Raw genomic sequence first — 26,672 nt, 5'->3', positions numbered from 1 at the left:
AATATCACAGTGGGACACAATTTGCATTTATAGAAAGACAATATTTGAAAAAGGGAAATAAGCATGCCGGTACATGCACAGGCAGGCCTATAGTCTCAGATGTGCCCAGATAGGGTGATTTTAATACAGTGCTGACTTGGTGGTAGAAGAAGGAAAGGGCACTTCCACTTAACAGTTTGGAGGTTGGATAGAAATACATTTTTCGCTCCATCTGTTTTGACCAATGCGTTTTTTTGGATTACATTTTACACAAGAACCAAACTGAGCTTTATAACGAAGCAAGGAAAGAACGAGAGCGCGAGAGCGAGGGAAGAGGAGGAATAAGATGTGTCAATGTATATGTTAATGGTAATAACAGAGATTTGAAGCAGATTCCTACTTTCTCAGCAAGTACTTTGCGCGCACACACACACACACACACCCATCCATGCAAGCCTAATAATGTGCATGCATATATAGACTTTCTTTCCCGCCACTTAGTTTGTTCCTCATCAGCAGAGGGAATGCTATAATTTCAACCTTCTGCCGTGCATGGATGAAATGAAGCCCAATCTTTTGGCGTGCACACCATGAGCGAAAAAGGGTCGGTTTTCAAAGTAAATATCCAAATGCATAGATTTTTGCTTCAGGGAGCTGGCCCGTCGCCACGGAAGAGAGGAAAATTCAAGAGTCAGCAAAAAATGGCTCGATAATAACAATCATCTAAAATAGATGGTACTCCACTGCATGCTTCAGCGGCATAAACTGCATCGACACAAAATGTCAAGCTGTCGGGGAACATGTATTTCTTGGGATGTTAAATTGCCAAAATAATGGAAAGGGACAGTAAGGATACATTTAATGAGAAAATGATTCCCAGCAAGCTAACACGTTGTCACAAGGAGCCAAAACAAATTTGCGCATTCCCGCTGCAAATTGCAGGACTTGACAGAGCATTTCATTTCTTTTAACTTTCATTTCTATATTTTGGACTGCTCACACTTTCTGTTCAATCTTCATTTTAACCACATCAAACGCAGCTTGTTTAAAAGAAGAATTTAACTTTAGGTCCAAATGGCTAAATCAGTTCTTTCTGCTCCTCCTCCCAGATCGTCATCACTGTATCATCTCAATGGCCCATCATAAAACTTGCTTGACCTAAAAAGTTTTTCCAGAATGTATTTTTGAATCTTTTTGAATGTCTTATAGTCTCTACTTCCTCCACTTCATGTACTGAGTTTGTAAAAGTTTCTAAATTGAATTTGTGCACTAAATGTTTTGCAGATAAGTCTGTTTGTTGCATAGTTTTCTGATTATCACTTGTAAAGTGATAATGTGATAGTCTATATGATAACTAAACACTGCTAAACAAAGTTCCTCTGTGTGTGTGTGTTTGTGTGTGTGTGTGTGTGTGTGTGTGTGTGTGTGCCACAGATATAGACTTACCGAGCCTTTATTCATAAGAAAAGTTGAGAGAGATAGCAGGGGAATCAGATATAACAAATGGTTGAACTGACCGAGATTCGTTTACAGACTGTTGTGTTGTCGGCTGCTCCCTTTAGGGGTCACCACAGTAGATCATCTGCCTCCACTTCACTCTATCTCTAGCATCCTGCTCTGTCACATTAACCCTCTGCCCCTGCATCATTCCCTACATCTATGAACCTCCTCTGAGGTCTTCCTCTTTGCCTACTGCCTGAACTCTGGACATGTGCAGAGGAGGGATAGTGGATATACTACACAAAGGATGCAAACCATCTCACCCATGCCTCTCTAGCTTTTTCTCCAAACCGCTCAACCTGAGCTCTCCCTCTGATGTGCTCATTTCTAATCTTGTCCCTTCTCGTCGCTGCTAATGAAAATCTTCATATCTTCAGCTCTGTCACCTCCAGCTCCACCTCCAGTCTTTTTGTCACAAAAGGTCTGTATTAAAAAACATGTTACACCACTCCTTAAAAACTAGGAATTAGAGACAGTCCCACTTAATAGAAAACAAAATCCAGATTAATGAAACAAGAACTCTTGAGCGTCTAAAAAGAAGGCAGCTGAACTTTGGATTATCCCCTAAAATATCTAGGTTTCTCTATCAGTTGTTTAACCCTCTCAGGCTCAAATTAAACTTTTTGTTGCTAATGCACAACCAAGTCCTGCAGTGGTACTTCTGAGTAAAAAAACTCATAAAAAACATAAAATATGTATGTGGGGTAATCAGGTTGTTAGTTTTTAACTGTTGCAAATCGGCAACGCCTGCCTCGAGAGGGTTAAGAATTGAAGATCTAAAAACCTTTCTTCTTTGCCTTCTTTTCAACCACTCACCATGAACTGGATGATTGATAACCCACATGGATGTTAATGAAACGAGAACATTAGGTGCTATAAAAGCACTCACAGGTTTTACTCCTCTGTTATGACCCCGTGGCTCATAATGGCTCTGCTTAATTAAAACAGCACTGTGAAAATAACAGGGTTAGAGTTAGGGAGAAAAAAGCTTTTTGAAGTTTTTATTTTTTATTTTTTTTCTGCTTTTTAAAAGCCAGCAAACTTTTTTAGTGTTTTTTTTAAGAAATCAGATTTGATTGGCGACTCCATACATGCAGCTAAATGACAGTTCATTTTGACACATTAATTAATTAATTAACGGGGCTTCAAAATTTAAGCAACAGTGGAAGAGTTGTAACATGTCAGATGTGAATGACTTACTACAGAAGTGACTGTTACTAAATACTTTAAATACACGCAGCAATCAGGATCTACGAACACCGACGCTTAAACATGAAATCTACAGCAAAACATTCAAGAAATGCAATTTCAATTTCTTTCTTCTCTTCCTTTTCATGTCATTTTTCATTTCAGAAAATAAATAATAGACAATAAACAAGTATAAAACAACAATTACCCTTTATACATACTAAAGGGTTATCTAACCACAAAGTGACAATGTTATTTCATAATAACATTAATTTCAAGTAAATCAAATTTTGATGTATTTCTTATTGGACACATTTTTTAAGCAAACATTTAAGTGTAACAAAAGCACTGCATAACTTCAGATCATCTCTGCCATTATTCCCTAAAATGATCCCATTAACAGAAATACAGTGTGTTTTTTTCATTATTTATTATCATAGGTTTTTGAAAAAGAAATACTCCTCTTAATTCATAATTGCTTGTTCTCAGCTGGAACAAATCCTGGACACCTGGAGGTAATTGATGGCTTTGCACTTTATACATAATCAGCATAATTTTAAATCTTTTAATTCAGCAAATTTCTAGTTATTCAGCAGTTTGGTTTAGTGGCGTCATAATAGTTTGCTCTGCACATTCTTCTGCTTTTTTTTTTTGCAATACAATATTGAGTTGGTGATCGTTTTATATGCATTTCCATATACCTTCAAACCATAGGTCATATGTTTCATCTGGAAGCTTGTAGAAAATTCTGACACCCAAAGACAGCACGCAAACAATCGTCACCTCTCCGTTGAAAACATCTTTAGGTTCATAAATGTTCATGCACACAGGATTATGAAAAATTCAAGTAGTGACTTCTAAAGTACTGAAAGCCTTATATGAACCCACTTTCTCAGTCAAGCCTCAACAGAGAAACAGAAAATTCAATCATGTTAATTCCTTTTCTTAATCAAATACTGTTGTGACTCCATCTGGTGTGTCTGTGCACATTTGTCTGACTCTGTGCAGAGCGGGAAACACAAAAGCTTTACTGTGACAGTGTGTGTGTGTGTGTGTGTGTGTGTGTGTGTGTGTGGTAGGAAGGAGCTGTAAGACCCTGATTAAAGAGGGTTTCTAAGCAGAGTATCAGACGGTTTTAAGCCTCGATTCCTTCACTCTCTTGCCTTCAGCACTGATCTCACGGTCACCCTTGCCCCTCAAGTTTAATTAATGGATGGATTACATTTCATCCCACTACTGGCCCACAGATAAACTCTAACACTACACTCAGTCAGACCTCTGTGTGTAACTGAGTAGTGTTACAGTCCTCACGCCTCCGTATGCACCCAATGTTCTGCAAATATTCTATGAATTAAGTACAAACATGCTGCCCAATATGCACAGTGTGCTCCAAAAAACACCCACTGAATAAAATCAGAAATCATTTTGAATGCTTTATTCAGTGTCAGATTTTAATGGGACTTGGTTTTTCTTTAGCTATGAGGGGTTTTTCTCATGCAGAAAGATAAGAGCTTGAGCTGTGTGCCTTTGGTCAGGTATCCGGTAGCAGTTTGCAAATAATAGAAATGCACTGAGAAAAGGGGATTTATGTTTCTGTTAAATTAGGAACTTTGTAGCCTGCAGCCCTCTAGCAAGGTCACCGGATCCTTGGTAACTGGTTGGATTTTTACAACATTTGTGAATTTTATTGTAGTTATAAATTAGTTCATGAAGACAGAGCTTGCTCTGAATCACACATGGATGGTTGTATAGTGACAGAGTAAACAATGTGCTATAAGTCTTCTGTCACCATAAGCTGTGAACTGTTTAAGATGTTCCAACTAGATTGCCAGCTTCAGACTTACCAACTGTACTTTTAAGGACATTATTTTAACCCCTAATGCTCCATCTGTACTCAGCAATTCAAGGCTATACAGTCTAATGCAGTCCAGTAAATACTAGATGAGACAGAGCTCTGTATCTACACACACACACATTAGTTTTATTGGAAATACATATCGAAGTGACTCAATATAAATGCAGTAGTTGAACATTATAAGGAGCTCTCCTCTCTAGCTACTTTTATTTTACTGTTGTTGTTTTAAGAGAGTAGGGTTGGAAGAGCAAAATGCAAAAGAGAGAAAGAGGATGATGAAGGTTCATGGCCTTACAATAAGCCTTTCCCCGCTGGCATTAAGAGGATTGTCTCCGAAGGTTTCGGTGAAGACACAGAGAGGACACCGAGCACCTGGCAGTGGATGGGAGGCGATGTTATCAATATTAGTAGTGGCTCTTTTGTCACTGCATTTTATAGAGATTTTTAGGTCCTCAGTCCAAGCTTTATTCCACTACTTCAGACTAAAAGACCACACTGCTAGAAGAAAGGCTTACTAATTAGAAAGTAACCAAGGCTTGTTAAGTAAGCTTAGTATTCGATTCGCAAGCCTCCATTGGTTGGTATAGTGAATGAAAGCATCTCTTTACATATACTGCAAACAAGGACAATTGGGAAAATAAATCAAGAAGAGTTCTTACCTCTTTAAAACTGAGCTAAAATTACTTCTGAAATGTCTTCTAATGCAAACGCACCAGAATCGATTTTCTCATCTCACTCTCCTCCAGAAAATTCTGCAATAAATAGTCCCACTTTAAGGAGATAACAATCTCAATGCTATAAATTCTTTAGAGCCTGTTTGGCACGCTGAAATGCAGTAAAAAGCTCGGTATTCACACAATGTGCAGTTTGTCTCTGTGTATGGGTGAATCTATTTTCCACTTTAACTCCAAGTCAGTTAAAGAAAGACATGCAGGAGTAATTCATCAGAGTCTCCTTTAGATAGCTGGCCACTTCCTAATTGCATTTGGGAGATTGTCGCACCATCCACTTGACCTCAGGGTGACAAAGTAAAAGCTTACACAAATGGGACGCACACACGCAAATGCACAAGCACACACACATTTAGGTTATCCATTCACCCAGGACTGCTGATGCCTTAGACAACACAATATAGGAATGGGGAGAATTCATTATCAAAGACAATACACATTCATTCTGCTAGGGGCTTTGGAGGTCTGTGATGCAATTAGTGTTTATTGGAAACTGAAGTTGTGGGATTGGAATTCACCAGATGAACTGTTGCTGTCAGTGAAGATGTAGCTGTGACTTTAATGCTGAAGAGGAGAGCATTTTGGCCTAAGTGCCTAAAACCATTAACCGCTGAATCAGGCACAGTCGCAAACATCTGGATAACTGTGTTAGAAAGATGATAGTTTGAGCACTATATGCTTCAGCCGCGTGCTTTTACAGCAAACTTGTTCAGTAAAGATGGGTAGATAAAAAAAAAAAAAGTTGAATTACATCAATAGCATAAGAATAGAAGAGGTCAAAGAAGTGGATTAAAAAGTGAGGCAGAGCGGGCAGAGACCCTGTAGGGGAGATGGAGGCGGGAGGAAGTATACAGAGAAATACCAGTGTGTGAGATAACTAAAGCAGGTATAAATAACACTACCAACCTCTTGAGTATCTCATCATGGTTCTACTCCTCCTCCTCCTCGCCAGCTTCTCCTCCCCATGCTTCATCTCCCTTCCGCTGCAGTAGCTTTCACAGCGGTAAGCAGTTATTTAGCTCTTAACATCAGCACTCAGATGCACCACTCAGCCTTGCCCTCCTTCACCCCTGACACACCTCACACACACACTCATGTGTCTACACTCACCCTCATCACCTCCTCCTCTGCACCTCAGTCAGCTGCTGTTTAATATAGGTCACCAGCTAACAATTTAATAGCTTCATGCTCTTTCACTGATCACACATGCAGCAGCTTATATTTAAACACGCTCCTGGCCAGGATCATGCTGCTTTACAGTCATAATAATATATGACATTTTTTTAAGATCATCCATCCATTTTCTTAATCACTTATCAATTTCAGGGTTACAGGAGCATTGGAGTCTATCCCAGCTGTCACAGGGCATCCCTCTTCACGCTGTTTGTCTCCGGGTTGGAACACAAAAACAGTGCAACACCGATCAATTTAAACCATAAATCAATTCAGATTCTCTCTTTTTCTATCCTAACACTTTCAAAAGGCTCCAATTAAGCCTCACTGGACAGGTTTACAACTTAAAAAGCACTCATGTCAACTCTCAAGATTTTATTTGAAAGCTTTGATAAATTAAACCTAAATTGTTGGTCAAAGGTTGAAAAATGCATATTTTTATGTCAGCCAAATTTATTTTAGTTAAACAGATCGATTATAAATTAGGACTGACAGAAACAACAGTTGAGCATCTCCAGCTTTGCAAGCTTAAAGAGTTATGGATGAAATCTAGTCATGTGAAAAAAATAAGGTTTTCATGTAGTACTGTTAAAACTCAAGTGCCCCCTCCATCATTGTAGAAACACCTGTAGCAACAATGTTTTAATGAATGTAATTGTGTGTGAAACGATCAGTCTCTCACATTGTTGTGAAGGAATTTTGGCCCACTGTTCTTCAGTCAATTGAGGTTTGCGGGCATTCATTCATGCACAGCTCTCTTAAGGACACGTCACATCATGTCAGTCAGGTTGAGGTCCGGACTCTGACTGGACTATTGCAACACTTGGTGTTGTAGATTTGATGCTGTGCTTGGGGACATTGACCCAATTTCATCCAAGCTTGAGATGCCAGACAGACGGCATCACATCTTCCTGGTCGACTTAATCACCGAAAGGTGTCCAGGCAATGCGGCTATAAAACAAGCCCAAATCATCATCGCTCCATCGCCAAGTTTGAGAGTTGGTGTGAGGTTCTTGTGCTTGTTGGGCTTCTTCAAACATGGTGCTATCCATTATGGTCAAACATCTCCACTTTGGTCTCATCTGTTGGATGTGCCTGACTTTAAGGTGAATTTGTTTGGACGTTCACTCCTGGGAGGACTGCGGCATTGTGCTAACACACACCAGTTCATCAAACTGTGAAAAATTCTGCTATTACAGCGGTGCTCACACTTGCTGACGATCAATTAATCAAGTGTAACGGATTAACAGCACCTGGCTGTGCTTACCCTCTTAATGGCTTTGGAAGCAATAAGGGTGTATTTGATTCTTCACAGGACTATGTAGGCATCACAAAACCTGCTGCAACTCACCCTGATGAGGATATATCTGTACCAAAATTCACTGCTACCCATTCAATATTTGCTAAGACATTTCAAATGTCAGTAGTAGCAGAGACAGTGAGTCAGCCTCTGGCTGAATATGATACATTCATTGGCAGACAGAAACTCGACTGACCAACATCCGAATAGGCAGGTCCATGTTGCTATCGTATGTCAAATCATTCAAGCATTTTCTTCCCCTTATATTAGAAGCAGAATACAATAAACTGACGATAAAAGTAATATCTTCTTTTTCTGTTTTATAATTATAAAAGATTATTATAAATCTGCAGGAGACAGGAAACACTCTCATTAAAAAGAACCAATTCCCCGAAGCCTGCCTGCTCTCCTATTAACCTTTTTGTACTGAACATCATCTGTTCATTATCTTTTCAACCAAATCACACCTCTTATGAGTGACGTTCAAATCACTGTGCTTCTGTTTCTTTGTGCATTTTTTGACACCCTTCTGCTGGGCTGCATTCAGGCTAGTTCTGAGATAATTACAGATTTCCAGGTACAGCAGGGAGTTTCCATAAGCCTCTGAGCTGTAAATGTCACTGTGGCTCTGACTATGACCTCCGTCGGCTCAGCGGCACGCTGAGAAGAGAAGGACATGGCTCAGTAGCTTAGACACACTGACACAGATGCTCTCACAAACCTCCTATCAGGAACGGATTTCATGACTGTTAAATCGCATTTTCATCGCCTCTGTGACAATAAACACATCACTAAAAGCATGTATAGGAAAAGTTTAATTACGTGCTCCATACAGTCACCCTCAGTATTCAAACAGCTGACTTTGTTCAATAAATGCATGTTTGACATAATTTATTTATTCAGAGGTCACATGCTACTCAGTGGCCAGGGCCTATGTTAGATCTGTAACTATTAAAGCTAAAAGACAGGGAAATTTAGGAACAAGAATTTCTTCTGCTACCTGCCAGCCTTTTCCAGGAGTATTTAGTCTAAATGCTGGACACTTTGATTCACTTTGATCCCTGCTATTCATTGGACGTCAGTCTAGCTCAAGTTGACGCAAGTTGTATAAAGAGCTTTGAGTGCTCAGAGTAAAGCACTATATAAGAACCAGAACATTGGTACACATGACACAAATCCATGGTACATGCAATAATTTGTGCTTGTCTGCTGCAGCTAATAATTAACTTTTCTCTGGCCTTTGTGCTATCATCTTTCTTAAATGTAAGACAAGTGCATAAATGTCAAAGCCAGTTTAAAAACTGAACTGATGTTGAGATCCAGGAACTCTCAAAATAAGGCCTGCTCTCTCACTAAAAAGATAAAGATGCACTGTACAACCCCAGGCAGCCTGCACTGTTATTTACAAAAGTTTATGACTGGGGACTTCTCCAGGTTGTGCCCTGCCTTCACTATGTGGTTGAGGTAGGCTCCAGCCTCTAATCCTGAACTAGATGGATGGATAGATGGATGGATGGATGGATGGATTTTGGGAAACCTACAGTAGTACTTACTGAGCGCTGTTTAGATGCCACGGCATGCATGAGTATTGTTCCTGATCATGTCCATCATCTTATGATCATATCTTCTTATGGCTGCTTCCAACAGGCTAGCACACCATGTCACAAAGCTTAAATCCTCTCAAAACGGTTTCTTGAGCTTGACGATAAGCGTACTGTACTCTTATGACCTCCCAGATCTCAATCCTATACAGCATCTTTGGAATATGGAGAAATTGGAAAGTCACATCATGGACGTGGAGCCGACAAATCTGCAGCTTTCATATGAGTATGGCCCGAAATCTCTGGGTAATGTTTCCAGCACCTTGTTGAATCTGTGCTACAAAGAATAAGGCTGTTCTTTAGGCAGGAGGGAGTCCAGTCCAGTATTATAAAGGTATAACTAATGAAGCTGCCGGTGAGTATATATTAAGTAAGACCCACTAAAAGCATATTTTAATATGCAAGAGCATTTATTAAATTATTATTTAATATAATAATAATTATAATAATAATAATATAATTATTATTATTATTATCCTATCAGGCCTCTATGATGAAAGGGTTAATGAACAGCTGTCTTCTATTCCTTCATTTAAATGCTCTTTCTACCACTGGCAGGTCCATTATTAACCATCCTTTGAATTGTGGTTTTTATCTTCACTACAAATAAAGGCTTATCTTTTTTATGTTTGTTTTGTTTATTAAAGCATTTTTACATTTAGTGGATAGTGGAGTGGTAAAGATATACAGAAAAGTGGGGAGGGATGAGGGGAAAGAAACCCAGCAAAAGGTTGCAGGTCGGACTTAAACTCGTGTGGTCATCTGCAAAACCCACTGAGCTATCAGATAACGTACATTTATGTTCTGTGTTTCCTGTTTAGGAAATAGAAGGTTTTACTCGTCGGCTTTTGCAATCTGTGAACAGACTGCACCATGGAAAACAAAGCAGATAGATTTATCCATTTCATTTGTTTCTCTGTTTAATCTCCCCAGGCACTCTGTCTTCCTCCTATTTGGTGAGAACAGATACATAATCATTTTACACATTATGTTATAGATGTTTAACTATAGAACGCGTTAAAGCAAACATAACATCAATGAAATCTGACAGGTGCCAATTGAGATCCACAGGAGACCTTTTGCATGCTAATACACACTTATTAAAATGACATCACTGAACCATCAGTCAGGCGGGCCAGCAGGGGGGTCGCCTGTGGGGCGAGACTGCACGTAGCATTCATCGGGACGGTAAATTCAGAGAAAACATCTCAAGAGAAGGTAATGAGCAGTGTAGTTTTGATATGCTGCAGAGGTTAAGATAACCTAATCTGTCAACTTTCATTGATCTCTGCATGCTGCGTATGTTAGTCGTAAAAGACAGCAGGCAATAGCTCATGCATGCGCCGCTGTCATGTTTGATCATTTGGCAGTTCCTCAGCTGAAGTACATGTAAAAGTGCCTTTTTGTTTTTAGAGAGAACAGCTCCATTCATTTATACAGCCATGAATCACAGTGTGAAACTGGAAAAGCAGTAACAATAGATTTGAGTTTTTCATAACTGTCATATCTGTTTTGTCTCTTGTGAATACTGTAACGACATTTAATTAGCTAGACAGAAACACAATTTTCTTTTAAAGGAAAATAATGCATACACACAAAGCACATGAACGCACATCCTGCTTGTGGAACAGAGTTTGATCGGTGGCGTGTTAAAAGAGTCAACATCCCAGTTGGTTCACTTTGTTCTCTGCGACTGTTGAATAAGTGTTTTTTACATAACATTTTAATCATGATGTAAAGGATTAGCATAGAAAATACTATCAATTCCATACGATAGACTAGCATTTGATAGTTTAGTAGCTTGGACAGTTTGTTACTTTGTTATAGATAGACAGATAGATGTAGAAATAGAAGGATATAGATAGATATAGATACAGAGATATGACTCCCATCCATATTTTGCCGTTGAATGACTACCCACTAACACATTTAGTGATGTCTCACTAATTAGATCTCGTATGAAATTTCGTCCATTATGCCAAAATCATCATATATAACACCCAACGTGCACGCACTGCGAGTTGACAGATTCATCACCTCATAGCGACAGCCCCACTCGTGATAGTTAAATGACAAGAAAAGGTCAGCAAAAGGTCTTAGAAGGGCAGGAACGGGTTGATATTAGATTGTCTTCATCCTTTTGTGCCATGGGAGGAGGAGGAACCTCCTTATTCCCATTCGTCCTCTTTTTTCATTTTGGCTTTATCCTCCCTCTCACAATTAGCAGAGACAAAGAAATCCTCAGGGGTGTAACATTAGATAAAACCTGAGAATGAATACTAATAACCTTACTGGAAATGATAAATTAGTTCAGCAGCTGCTCAGCAGAGCTCCAGGTGGTTTTAACAGTATTAGCACATGAGGGTGCTCAGCTTTAGTTTTTCAGAGATATTTTTGGAGATATTAGTTTGCTGAAAGACTGCAACATCCCAGTGAGGTCTCTTTATTTAATGTAAGTAAATGAGCATAAGTGTCTCTGTTAAAAATAAAATGAAAACAAATCGGTGATTCGTGCTTTCATCTTTTCATAGAGATTTACCTGAAAGTGTACACTTAAAGGGCAGCTGATCTGCATTTACCTTGAGTGAATATATGACATGGACGAAAGTACAGGGCAACCAAAAAGAGCTGCTCAGCCACGGAAACCCACACCATGAAGCTCCTGGTTTGGAGCCCTGCAGTCACTGAGTCAGCAGAGTGTTGCTTTTACTCACTATGCACCTCAGCGACCCTACTCTGTAACTTTACGTGGTCTGTGAATATTTAATTGTAAAATTGTTATGACAAACATCCTTCGAGGAGCAACTTTTTCCTTTCTTACTTTGAGTACAATTCAGAGTCTGTACTTTTACAAAAAGTTGCTTCGGTACTTTTACTGGAGTATTTTTTAACCCAGGTGTCTGTACTTCTGCTTACGTAAAGAAAATCTGTACTTTTGCCCTTTTTTGGTAACAAATTATTTTCTTTGGCAAGTGATTAAGTAAAATGCTGCATTATGTAATATGGTACTTTTTAAAAATAAGAAGAAGAACACTGTGTATTATTACTATTATTTAATTGGTCTGTTTAGAATTTAAACTGAAACAGCAGTCACAAATCATTATTATTCAATACTCACACAGACCTTTGGTGCTTTCAATTTCTTCATTCTGTTTTAGTGGTGAGTCGAAAAAAATTCCATCGAGGATTCAAATTCTGGCGAGTGTAAAGTTATGTGAAGGAGATGTAAAATGAAAATGACCATAATATAGAGAAAAATCCAAAGAACTGGAATTTATTAAAAGTCTTTCTGAAAAACATGTTAGTAAATGCTGTATGTGTGATAATGTTTGTGCATCTCCTGACCCTATCTCGTCCTGTTGAGAAAGTCATAGACAAAATACAGCCATATATGCATGCACTAAGATCATTTTAGTGAGAAAATGTCAATAATCACTCAAAAATATTTGCTTCATGAGCACTTCATAACATCAATACATACACAAACTACCTGGCATTAATTCAGTGGCCAAGTGACATTGCCAAAGGATTTCTGAAATACTTAGCATCTTCATGGAAGGTATTTGGATTTTGCACATTTTTTCAAAGTCATTCCCAACAACAGGGAGGGAAATTGAGTCATTTGCAGGTAGTGCAGAGGTAGGAGAGTGGTTATAAGTATATGTTAGCTGGAACTCTGACTTAGCTTTGTGCAGCACTTGACTGATGGCCACCGCTGCCCTCATCCATTACTCTGTCACTTGTTTGAAATTGCCTTTCAAATGTTCTGGCACTTCTGGAAAAAGTGGGTTCTCCTCCTTTTCCTCCTAACAGCAGATAGAAGCCATGGTGCCATGCGAAGACGCACAAAAATTGTATTTTACTTGCTCAGCTGTCAGATCCTGTGCGACCACTTCAGAGATGATTTAGCCCTGTGCTGTGGACCGAATGTCATAATGTGTGAAAAACACAATGGGCAAAAATAATTAGCAAGGGTAGTGGGGGGAAAGTGGGCACATTCGTCAACTAAAAAAAGAAAGAAAAGATATTTGAATGACATAACTGCATTTTTGACTGGATGGCACAAATAACACTGACTCACTTGGTTCAAGTGTGAAATTCTGAATTTTGTTTACAGCTTTCAGTTCATCCATAAGGTACAAAATACAGTATAAGCTCACAGCAACCACAGGCAATGCGGCAAGGGCAGTCTCTCCTCTTGTCCTCTGCTCTGTCCCTGTGTGTGGGCTTGGTGGTGACATGACAGCTCATTCCTAGGCACTATTAATGACAGAGCTCCCCTTTTCTAGTGCTGACTATCATCTATCAACCAACGGCCAAAGCAGTCATTGCTCCTTCACTAAATTACAACCCACTGCATGAGACATAAAACTGGATAATGGGCTAAAAATTAGCAAATTACAATCATTACACTGCCATAATTGACCCTTGAGACCCATGTGCAGAAGTACACATCAGCCTTAAGGTAGTGTGTGTATGTGTGTGTGTGTGTGTGTGTGTGTGTGTGTGTGTGTGTGTGTGTGTGTGTGTGTGTGTGTGTGTGTGTGTGTGTGTGTGTGGGTGTGTGGCTCTTAATTAGGAGTATATTGGACCGTGAGGATGGAATCTAATTTAGTGAATAGCAGCAAACCCAAAGCTAACTGGCAGTAAACAGGGAGTCTTAGACTGTTGACACCCGCAAATGATTTTGCTCTACTCTCCGTTAAAAGATTTTAAAACATAAAAACATGAAAAACAATATGAAAGGGAGAATTGTTAGATATAACAATGTACAGGGATAGGACAGCCTGAAAAAGCAAGGAACAAATATATGTATTTGTATATGTATTATTTCTAATATTTCTCTTGTTTTTTAACAATTGCAAAACTCTGGAAATCCAAGAAGTTAGGAAAGACTGACGTGTATGATGGTTCTTTATAGCTCTTACATTGCAGTTGAGGTCATGACAAAAGTTGTCAACTGACACACTGACAATTTATTAAAGGGACAAATGTTGCTGAGAAATAAGCTCCACTAATTAAACTTGATAACTTTTATTCCTGCAAATGTAAGCTTGCTGGATGGACCTGCAGTTAATCTTACTATATACACTATATATCTTAATATATACACCACAAATCTCGTTCTGTTTGTCTGTCTTTGTGTTTGTTTATTTGTCTGCAATCTCATCCTAGACCAGGGGTGGGCAATCTCAGTCCACGAGGGCCGGTGTCCCTGCAGGTTTTAGATGTGTCCTTGAACCAACACAGCTGATTTAAATGGCTAAATTAGCTCCTCAACATGTCCTGAAGTTCTCCAGAGGTCTGGTAACGAACTAATCATGTGATTCAGGTGTGTTGACCCAAGGTGAGATCTAAAACCTGCAGGACACCGGCCCTTGTGGACTGAGATTGCCCACCCCTGTCCTAGACTATGAGGACTTGAACCACCAAACATGGCACACAGGTACATCCGAGGCCCCTGAAAGTTCTTAACTATTTGAGATATTATAATGACATCACTTAGCAATGGGTTAAAATGTGCCATTCTTAGCATTTGTGCCACTGCAACACTTTATAAAAGCATCCTATCATTTTAATTGCATTACAGTGGCATGTCATTAATAGCCACAAAAGTTGCATTATATGTGGCATATTATAAGCTGTAATGTTGTCTAGCAAGAACCTACCGAAAGGCTAAAAAGACCAATTTTTACCATATATATAACATCTATCACATATTTTTGTCTGAATCACGGCTAATTCATGCTGTTCAAACAATAGTGTAGTATTGGCATGTATAAGTTTTATTAAAACATTAAATTAAAATGATTAAAAATTTAATTCAATAAAAATAATAGATGATCTAATAAATCTAATCTAATAAAATTATTAAATGACAGACTACTTCAGTGAATCTTGTCAGATTCACAAACAACAGAGGATATTTTTTCTGTGGTTCTGTACTCATATATTGTCCTGGATATTGAAGTACTTGTGTTCCTCCATTCTCATCATATATGCTTATGTCATTGTTGTTGTTGTTGCTTTGCACAGGTATCAAATAATGCATTTTTAATCAATTCAAAACACGACACATGATGTTATCACATGATAACATCATGTGTAATATAGGCACAGATTCTCTGCTGATGCTTGTATTCATCCAAGCATAATCAGTATTTAGTCATTTAGTCATCATTTTAGTTGGTATTCCAGTTCATACCCATCTTAAACTGGACAGGGGAGAATTTATTTCATACAAATATAAAATTACTTCCATAATTAGTCTTATGTCATTTAGACAAGATGCAAATTCAAGCACTCTGTGCCTGTGTCCCCCAAAATATTCAATTAGCCTATTACATGGACTTTTAATGAAATAGCAGGAGCAGCACTCAGCAAGGTCAACCAAAGAGAGCAAAATATGCGAATTACATATCTGTGACTACCAGAATAAAACATGGAATTAAACAGAGTCAAATACAGAAGTGGAGTCTAACTGACTTTTAAGACTGATACTGATAGTGATATCTGGTGATTTAATAATCTGATATTCTGATATATCAGTTCATGTTTTACTTCTTTCAAAGTAAACAAAACATTAATAAATTTCCCTAACATTTGATATATGTATTTATTTATTTACTTGTTTATGCTTTGCCAAACCCTGCCAACAGTAAATTTACAGAGTGCCCTCTGGTGGACAAACTATGCAATCCCAACACCCGTATCATAGCTGAAGGGTGTTTCTCCCATCTCTTATTTACTTTTAAAATTTTCATCTATTGGCCGTCTATTGCGGTGTTATGACTGGCAAATTGCTAAAGTTTGGCAATAATGTCAGACCACCAACAAATGAGTCAGACTCTAAGTAGAAGTACACTCAAATATTTCTAATTCAGTAGATTTACACTTGATTTATTATCATAATTTTTAATCATAGAGTTAAGTTTTAGGGAACCAAGTATTTTATATAGTGTTGACTCATTCTGACCATAACCACAGTCTACCAGTTCCTTAAGAGAGTGTTTATATGCAGGTGGTGGTTGGTCTTGTAACAGTACATACAAATATAAACAACATCAACATCTCCAGTTAAAGCGAGTCAACAAACGGCAATTTGTTTTCTCATTATTTCATTCCTTCCGTCTCACATTTATCTTGGTCATTATCCAGATTATTGCAAGAACTGGTGACAGAACAACAGAGGTTTAAGTGGTTTACAACAAAAGAGAGGTGGGATGGCGTTAGGAGGGTGTAGGGGTCATGGATGATGGAGGATAAAGTTAGTCTGACTAATTCTGATATTGTACACAGGTCTAAAAGCCAGATTATCCTATTTTATGGTCGCATGAACAAGGCAAATGGAGTGAGGAAGATATGCAAATTGCTCTCTAATTGGCCTGTCAGGTTTCTGAAGCCCTGTCAAACCCCTGTCAGAAAGAGAGAGAGAGCAGGGGCCAGAGCCAGGGAACACAAAGAATTACTGGATTAGTTTCAGCTGCTATTCACTGCCCATTTCATTAAGCAATTTCAGCTCACACCAGGACCATGGGTCAGTGCACCATGCTTGAAGCGCAGATTTTTCAGCTGTCATTTTGACAAGAGAGGCAGCACATCTCAGCCCTGCCTTCCTCCTCCACACATTGCTGGCTCAATGAAAAACACAGATACTGCCAGTAAACAAGCGTTCACGAGCTTCCCTTCACTGTAGATGGTACCAGGAAGGCATATTCAAATGTTGAAAAGGTGGCAAGAAAACATTAGGAAAACAAAACGGTGAGCAACACATCCTCATCCCCTCACAGATTCAAAATCATCTCCTCCTCTTTTTCCCCTTCATCAATACTTCGACAAGTAATGCCAGGGTAAGTTTGTGGAGCTGTGTTCGTAGTATTCAATACGTAAATTAATTTGATATAGGTTATTAGTGAGTAGGGAGAGTTTTCTAAGCCCGGCTCATTAGCAGCTACAGTGTTACCACTACATCTGTCAAGCTCTCTTCTCTCAAATGGCATGTGTAGTTTACTTGGATACTTGTAGAAGATTTATCACTCAAGATTATGAGAAATTTAATTATTGAGTGAATTTGTAATTTCACACCAAATGACCCTTTTAAAGCGGCCTTTGATATCAATATATTTAAATATCTAATGGCTGTGATATAAGGTTGAAATACTGAAACTAAATGTGGATTTTCAGGCAAAAATTCAACATTTAACTTACAGGCCCTTTACAAAGATACAAAATAATAAATAAATAAATAAATAGGCTTGCTCTTAGGTTCCAGCATAAAGTTATCCAGTCATTCACTCTAAAGCATGAGGAAGAGCCAAAGATCTAAAACAATAATGCTGAATCTTGTTCATAATATGTGTTTTTACTGCCAAAAGTACACGAGGAAAGACTTTTAGTGTCACGTAAAACCACTGTATTTGTCAAATGTACCACTGTCTTAGCTAATGTGGAGTGAAAACCTTCAATCTAAAGAGTTTCAGGTTCCACACTATATTACCTACAGGTATATGTAATCAATGTTTTTTTGTTTTTTTTTTACACATCTTATAATCCTACAAACCTATGCTACAGCTGCAGTTGTTGGAGACTGTAGAACAACCAAAATGACTGTTATTGTGTGCAATGAACTTGCAATTTTGCAAAACTTTGAGATGGTTGCTTTGAAGACGTGGAATAGGTCTGCCACAATGGTGATAAATGGCAACACGATGGGTTCAGTCTACAATCCGTCTGCATACACTAAACTACTTGTATTCAGAGTCCAGCCAAAATCTCATTGACTTCAAATAAACAGTTACGTAGTTGCTGCAAGACGGTGATTTAACTGCAAGCTGATGTGGGCACTCAGCAACCTTGCCTTTATATAAGCATATAACCAGAATACCAGATAGAAAGCCCTTCAGTCTCCTATTGCTAAGACACATGTTGCAGTCAGCTCAGCAAAGACTGATAATGAGTGTACTGATGAATTCGTCTGTTTTTTTATGGTACAGTCTATTTTACAGGTAATTATCTGACCCCTCAAGGCATGAATATAAAAGCAGCAAAATTTGTCCCTTTAAAACACACTCAAAACCTCAGCTCATTACAAGTTGGGCAGCTGCACACACACTAAAAGAAATGGAGAGTAATCGGGAAATTGAAAATCATCGCATAGTGTCAAGAATTGAGAGACAGATCCAGTGTAAAATAGAAAAAAATTGGGTAATAGGGTGATAATAGAAGGGTCTGAGTCCTTTGTAAAATCAATCAGAGGCTAAGAGGTTGCTTGACGCCGTGAGCAATTTGACAATGCATTGACGACAGAGCTCCAGTGGAGCATTACTGGATGTGTAATTACTCTGACCATCTTATATGGATCCAATTAGCTTCCTTCAACAGTGAAGAGACATAGCACTTCTCGTGATATAAATGGACTCTTTCACTGTTTGTCAGTGTTTTCCAATAAAAGGTTAGTACCAGATCACAAGCGCATCTTTTCAGAAACAGGGCATTTAAGATGATTTACTCATTTAAGATGATTTGAGTTTATGATACACACGCTGCAGTTTCCTTGAAACAAACAAAGGATGAAATCAGCCTCATACCATAAACAGGCTACATCTGCTGAGCTTTAAATTCTGTAGACAGGAACCAAAGGTCTTATAACCAAGCGCAAGAATGGGCAGTACAGTTAAACACAGGTGGGACATAAAGAGGAAAGAGTTAGTTTAATCCTTTATGGCCACTGACAACGAAACGCTACAAGTTGAAAATAAATGACCACCTGTAAACACGAGAACAAAAACCCACACATCACCTGCAGGCCAGGCGGCAATGAAGGCAACTTCTTACAATACTAGTGCTATTTAAAAATCCCTAACTATCAATACAGTATTGGATGCATTCTAAAAAATCAATAATATTTATCTGTTAAAATTAATAAAAGCCATAACTCATTGTTTTATATTTAAATATTTTAAAATTAGCTATTAAGTGCAATGAGTGAATCCCTTGATAGTAAGCCTAACAAATCATATATTTTAGTACATTCAGTTGCTGAAACCAACCATCCATCTATTTTCTTAAAAGCAACAACTTTGGATGTCTTTATTGGATTTACTGGTGATTGTTCATGCTCAAAGTCTCTGAACAGGGCTAACACACCGAAATCAAGCATTCACACTTGCAGCCCATTCAGAATAACCAGTTTACCTAACACTGTGGAAGGAAACCAGAGTACCCAGAGAATCGACACAGGCAGAGGGATAAAACATGCAAACTCCACGCAGAGAAACCAGCAAACCCAAACCTGGGATTTTCTTTCTGTGAGGTAACAGTAACTCCTGCATCGCTGTGCCACCCTGTACTGCAGAGCCTGTATCATATTTTAATAAATTTAAAAGCCTTCACAGATGATTAAAAAAAAGCTGGAAGCCATTCAATCAGTTTTGTTTAGTGTTTATTAGACATTATGCTCTGCAGACCAGCTGGATGGGCCAACTTATGGCTCTTGAGCCAAATTAAGCCTATAAGACATAAATTAAGTAGCACAGCTATACTACAGTTCCACCTCCACTGTGGATTTGCTTATGTGTCGACAAAGTACACAAACTATATGGAGTTGTACCACTAGTGCTCCATTATGCTCCAGTGAAAGTGCTAAATTTTGACTGATAAGCATAACTACTCATCTTATCTCATGCATATCTTATTGTGTTTAGATAATTAAAACATTTTCAATTAAAAACATGCAAGATAACAAGTGACATTCCCAGTGGGTTTCTTTCTATAAGCAACTTATTAATACTCACTTCATAATAACTCAGCTAGTGAGTTTGGCTTTGTGCGCTCTGTGATTACTTATGCAGGGAGCTAACAGACACGGTGCTGACAGAATTAAATTAGTTTTTATAATGCCATGTGCTAATGGCGGTTGCAGCAGAGTGAAATCCGGTTTGTAGGTGTCAAAGCTGAAGAGAACGCAGAAGCTTTGATGTTCTGTTTCATGTTTCAGACCTGCCTCGGTGTTACCTCACAACTAAGCGCCCACTGCAGAAATTTAACCATCGCACAAAGGCAAAGAGGACAGACAGAAGGAAGAGGGAGAACGGGAGAGTGAGGCAGACAAAGTGATATGTTCCTCTCGTCCTTAGAGAAACAGACACCTGCAGGTTTGATCAGACTTTGCCTTCAATATCCTCTCTTATCCTTTGATGATCCATCACATCGTCTCTTTCTATTCTCTCAGTCTCATTTTCGCACACACACACGTATACTTCACATCCTCATTTTTTGGATGGATCTTTGTTTCTCTCTTTCATCTCCTTCTCTTACCTCACCTCCCCCCCAACATTTCCTGCTTCTCTCCCTCCTTCCTTGTTCCAATTTCTGTTTTTCTCGCCACCTTTAAATTTTCACTTAGCTTGTGCTTCGTTGGGCTCCACTTTTTAATTATCATCTCTGCTTTAGTCACCAAGGTGCAGCTTTACTTTCAGGTAGTTGGTTTATGTAGTTTTGGCAAACTGATCAAGAATTGTCTTGGCTTGAAACAGAGTCTTTTCCTGTTCTTTTGGAACAGATGATAAATATTGCAAACACTGATACAATTAGGCAGCACATCAATAGGCTGTTCTTATCCTGGTAATATTTTTGCTGTACAAAGGAAAGTAATAATGAGGTTAAAGGGGACCGTCCATGGCTCACACAGCAGTAAATAGCTGAAACTGAACTTACACAGACAGACTGAGGGGGGAACAGGGGGGGCTGAATCTTCACAAATGGACTTTTCTTAAAATTAAAAAATGTATACACTTACACGCCTGAGTAAGAATCATGTATGAAAGGTAACATGGACAACAAGATTTGTTTTTTCACCTGTTGTGTTCTCCCTGTCCTGTCTGCTGATCGATGTCAGCTGTGTCTTCCAGGTGTTTTCCCTTTGCTCTACTTTCCTCTTGGCGATTGTGGCTCGAGAGTTGGGAGTTCGCCTTGTAATCGGAAGGTTGCCGGTTCGAGCCCCGGCTCGGACAGTCTCGGTCGTTGTGTCCTTGGGCAAGACACTTCACCTACCACCTACTGGTGTTGGCCAGAAGGGCCGATGGCGCAATATGGCAGCCTCGCTTCTGTCAGTCTGCCCCAGGGAAGCTGTGGCTACAACTGTAGCTTGCCTCCACCAGTGTGTGAATGTGTGTGTGAATGGGTGGATGACTGGGTGTGTAAAGCGCTTTGGGATCCCTAGAGGGGACTAGTAAAAGCGCTATACAAATACAGGCCATTTACCATTTACCATTTGTATTTAATGTCTGTGTCTGCTCCTGCTCGTCGTCGCGTCGTACCCTCATTCTGGCCTGTGTAGTTCAGTTTCATGCCCTCATCGTTCTGTTCCGTTTCCTGATTTATGCCTACAATAAAGCAGTGGACTTTGAGTTTAAATTCCACCTCCACGAGTCTGCATTTTGGGTCCTGTTTCCTGCCTGCCCGCACACAGCCATGACAGAAACAAGCCACGCTTAAGCTGCAAAAACAGAAAAAAAGCAGAGAAAGTGCTACAATATTAGGAGTGACAAAATCTACAGTTTGGTACATCCTGAGAAAGAAAGAAAGAAAGCACTGGTGAATTCAGCAATGGTGGGTGATCGCAGAATGATTTCCATGGTTTAAGAGAAACCCCTTCAGAACAGCCAACAAAGTGAACAACACTCTTCAGGAGGTAGGTCTATCAATATCCAAGTGTACCATAAAGAGAAAATACAGGGAGTTTTCTGCAAGGCAGAACCCACACAAAAACCTCAAGAATAGAAAAGCTAGATTGGACTTTGCTAAAAAGCCAACACAGTTCTGGAAAAACATTCTTTGAACAGATGAAACCAAAATCAACCTCTCTGTTTACGCAGATATATTTTAAGATACTTAACGGTCAGAGAGACTGGCCTCAGAAAATGAAACACAAACAGTTCATTAGGAGAAATAAACAGATGATTTGTATCCAATATTTAAAAACAAAAAAACAACCACCGTAAACTTAAAGTGATAATTGCCAATAATAACCATGAGTGTCCAGAGGCAGCCAATGGGAATGATCAAACATGTTTTTTGGCACAAATAGTTTGCTTGTCATAGCCTGCTCTCACTGTCATTGTCCATCTGGCTTCTCTGTTTTCTGTCATCTGACTATTCACACTTTGCCTCTCATTCTCAAACAATTCGTGCTGCTTTACCCCGTGTGTGTCCTGCAGTGGAAACAATGTACCATAGTAGATTATTCTGGTGCCATGATGAATGGTAAGAACCTGTGTCTGTTGACTGTGGCCTTGAGATAAAGAGTAGGCAAATGAAACTGTCTGCTTGGCTTGCTGCACCCCAGAGTCCACTGTCACCATTCCTCATGCTAATTTGATTGAGAACGCTCTATCAGCACATACTCCTCGACCCACACACCTTTGCTCAAGGGACGTGTAGGTGGTGGAGCGGGGTGGGGGGGGTACAGGATGCCATCAAGCCACATAGTAATAACAAATTTATCTCCAGGATGCCTGTCTCAGCGTATAATGTTCAAGTTAGGCCCACCGTGGGTAGTTTACATCAAAGTGAAATGTGGCGCTGCAGACGAGGGCAGGACAGAGCCAAAGACGAAATGGTAAAGAGAAAAAATCAGATGTTTAAACATGTGAGATGGGGTAAGAAGCGAAGGTGAGACCTTTAGCATGATTAAAAATAAAGAATTACAGAATAAAAGTACCTAGCAATCTTCATTTGTGTTTCCACATTGCAAATAATGTGGAGCCAGAAGGATATCCCTCTCCTTTCAGCAGTAAAACGAAACCAGGATTGATGAGAGTGTATATAATGCGCAAGTGACTGGCTGTATATGGGCTTGCTAGGAGCAAAGCGTCGACATAGTGAAGTGGAAGAAGGATGGCTGGATTGAGAGAGAAAGAATGTGGCGCCGGGTGGAGAGAAAGATACAAATGAAGGTCTAGATCGAGATAAAGATTTGAGAGAATAGTTCAACTCCAAAGGAGGGCATTGTGTGCAAAACCCGGGGTGAGCTGTAGCAATTGCCAGGGGAGATAAATTGGGACAGAGCTGCTCTTTTATGGCCATTTTTTCAGTCTCCTTGGTAGCTATTGTATGGGTTTCATTCATTAGACCGTATGCAATGAAAAACATTCAGGGAGAGAAATATCACCAGTCAGCAGCCAGTGTACAGCTCTGCGTTTTCCTCTGGGGCAATATTTCACATAGCTTGACCTTCTCAAGTAAACAAACCACATGTTAATCATGGAGAAAAACAATTACAATTAATTTCCTCTTTTGTTTGCCTACTTGTCACGGTGTCATTCAACCTTTACCAAATCATGGATTTGGTTACCAGGGAACGTTATGTGCTGTAAAATACTGTAAGGCTGCTTGGGTGGACAGAAACAATGTCTGGAAGCGGTTTCTTCAGTATCTTCACTTGTAATGAATAAAATATGACTGTAGTTGCTATTGTTGCTAAATATATTCTGCGTTTTCTTCTGAGGTGAAACTAAGTCTTCCTTTCCCCCGCAAGGGGATCGTTAAATCTCTATACAGTACATTTACAATGCAGATCCTACAACATTTGGGTTACACCATAGAGTACTACACAACATGTACAACGTTGTTAAGTATAAAAAGCTGTTGAAAATGAATTTCAGCTATTTCACACTCTTTACAGTCAGCTGTATTTACCGATTATTTACAGAACAGCTCACGAGAAACACCGAAAGCAACAGAAAAGATTGCTTTGGCACAAACACACACACAAAAAAAAGAAAACAGAAGAAGAAAAATAGCTGAGTATCAGTTTTCCATGGTTGTCAGCTCTGGGATTAATAGCAGCCATTTCGCCATAATGAGCTGTTAAGCGTTAGCTGCCAAAAGCCTCTTCGTTTGCCTTTGAGTCTCAGAATACTTTGTCTAATTATAACAGCGCTCTCTGTCCCTTTTCTTCCTGTCACTGTCAGCACTGCTGTACCTGTGTAACGCCTGCCTGATTTTAGCTCTTGTTAGGCGATATAATCAGCTCCAGAAACTACGATCTGGAGATGAGGTTCATAATGATGTTGCACCATCATTATTAAATGTGTCACATGTGAGTGCTACACCCGGAGCATCCACGTCTATGTTAAAGACTGTGGTTTGTGTGGCAGCTCGAACTTCAAACACGAACGCAATAAAATGTTAAACTGAACAAAGGTTGTTCCTTAGTTGTTTTTCACGCTACCCGGGAGATTTGTACTGCACTACAACACAGAGAGCTTTTTTTCCCCGCAAAAACTTACAGTGAGTACTCAGTAACCAGATTTTCAAGTGAATGCAGATGCTGCAGTCAGTTATTGCTAAAGGGCACGTGCTAGACACCTTGAGGGTATTAAAATCTTTGTAAATATATAATAAACTAATTAATATTAAATCCTGCAGTGGCTGGGATTAAAGCAAATGTATGATAGCGGAATACAAATAGCTATAATTAAATTTAACTAACACTGGAGCTGAGATGCTGTTTACTACAATGCAAATTCAGTGAAGTAAACCCCGCTTATTCTAGGTGAGTGTTCTAGTGAAAATGACAGAGCATTGTTTTGCTTCTGAAATAAATATTGTCATCATGAAACGCTGAGGAGAGATATATTCATATGTTTCAATATTTAAGAGCAACCTTTTGTTGAGGTTAATGGGGCATTTCAGCTTATGGGAAAAAATTGCCTCAGCAGAAGCCACGAAAAGATCCCTGACAGGAAGACCGAAGAGGCTGTGAGAGAATAAAAATAAACCTATTTTCGTAAGCTTGAATACCTTGGTCTATGCGTTTGTGAATTTAAATTCCTCAATCCTGGCCAGAAGTTTTCTGTTGAGTTAGAAAGAAAGGAAACTCTTTGATTTTTTTTATTTTTGGGGGCCATGTAAAGTAATTCTGCACAACGGCAAGAAAAGAATTGTTCTCTTTAAAAAGAAAGCCATTTGTTTTACACTGCTAACTGTGATAAATGGAATTCAGTCTCCATGACAAACAGTGAGTACAGAGAACTGGTGGATCATCTGTTTTTGTCTTGGGGTGTGAAGTTGCCACAGTTGCCTGCACACAGCACTGAAGCATCATCGTCAAAGTCTTCTCTATTTGTGTGTGTGTGTGTGTGAGAAACACTCTGTGTACTATGTGTGTATATAAACATGCTGCATTCTATTAAAATGTGTGCACTTTGCTGTACAACAGATATTAATGTGTTTGTTATTTTGCATTTGCATTTCCTACCAGCATACGGCACCGGGGCATCCTTGTCTAGAGCTACCAGCGGAGGGTCCAGCAGCACTGTGTCCATGTTCTCTGTGATCACTCCATGATAAGAGGCTTCTATCCATGGCTTGTGCTTGTTGACTGCGAAAAGAGGAGGAAGGATGACATAAATGATACTGTCTTAGTTTGTATAGCTGTACTTGAGAAATTCAATGCACATTTTGTTCACAGTATTACTGCAAAGACATAGTGTAGCCATTTATACATTGCCCTAACAAGTAAAAGATCCCTGGATCCCAAGAGGAAATTCAAACCCCATTGGGAGTACATCAGGGAAAGCAAAAAACAAAAACAAATACAGAGCTGCCTGCTATAGTGATGCCTTGTGAATAAGGGAGCAGCAGAAAGTAACAGCATTACTGCAAAGACTGGTACTTTCATTAGTACAATACTATGTTCATTCTGCAGTTTATGACCATGTTTATCATAATGCAGTGAGTCACCTCAACAGACAGACTCAGAATGAGAGACGCAAAAGGATATAACCCTCCACCGGAGTGTTGCTTTTTCACAGGTGGCAAAAAGGAGCAATACAAGTCAAGAGGCGAACAGTGTGGAAAGAAAATGTTGTTTGTTGGATGGAATTTGTGATTCTTTGATAAAGCATTGCAGCAAAGCTGTAAACTACACTTTGACTTCCAGTACTGTGCTGTGCAAAAGTTGTGAGGTCCCCCTTTTTTATTTTCCAGCCACACTTTCTTGTAATTCTTAAAGTTGTCTTAAGTAAAAGTTCTACAGAATTTCAGAAGATCCTTTCAGGTTTTTCTCTGCACATTGGCAACATTTTCACTCATTTTCAGACCCAAACCCCCAACCCTTTACAGAGGAATTTGTTGTTTTGTTTTGTTTTAATTTTATTTGTCACATACACAGTCAAACACAGTACGATATGCAGTGAAATTGCTTATTGCTTTTAAAGGAAAAATAACCTAACTAAAGGGATGAACCAGTGTGGTGTCTACGCCTAATAGATAATTTAGCAAAAAGAAAAAAAATATCTTTAGGAACTGTTACTGGCAGCTTGTTGCAAAAAAACATCATT

At 39.1% G+C, this 26,672-nt stretch overlaps 1 protein-coding gene across 1 annotated transcript in view; it reads right to left on the bottom strand.

Moving 5' to 3' along the window:
* clstn2a (calsyntenin 2a) overlaps positions 1–26,672 on the bottom strand; it is a 149,122-nt gene that overhangs the window by 47,210 nt on the left and 75,240 nt on the right. Inside the window, exon 2 of the mRNA XM_006786719.3 lies at positions 25,589–25,711. Coding sequence (XP_006786782.2) covers positions 25,589–25,711 — 123 coding nt within the window. The remainder of the gene's footprint in view (positions 1–25,588; positions 25,712–26,672) is intronic.

The sequence above is a fragment of the Neolamprologus brichardi genome, chromosome 18 (genome assembly GCF_056152115.1).
Source record: "Neolamprologus brichardi isolate AB-2024 chromosome 18, ASM5615211v1, whole genome shotgun sequence".
In the NCBI taxonomy this organism is placed as follows: Eukaryota; Metazoa; Chordata; class Actinopteri; order Cichliformes; family Cichlidae; genus Neolamprologus; species Neolamprologus brichardi.
This window is presented reverse-complemented; position numbering and strand designations above follow the sequence as displayed.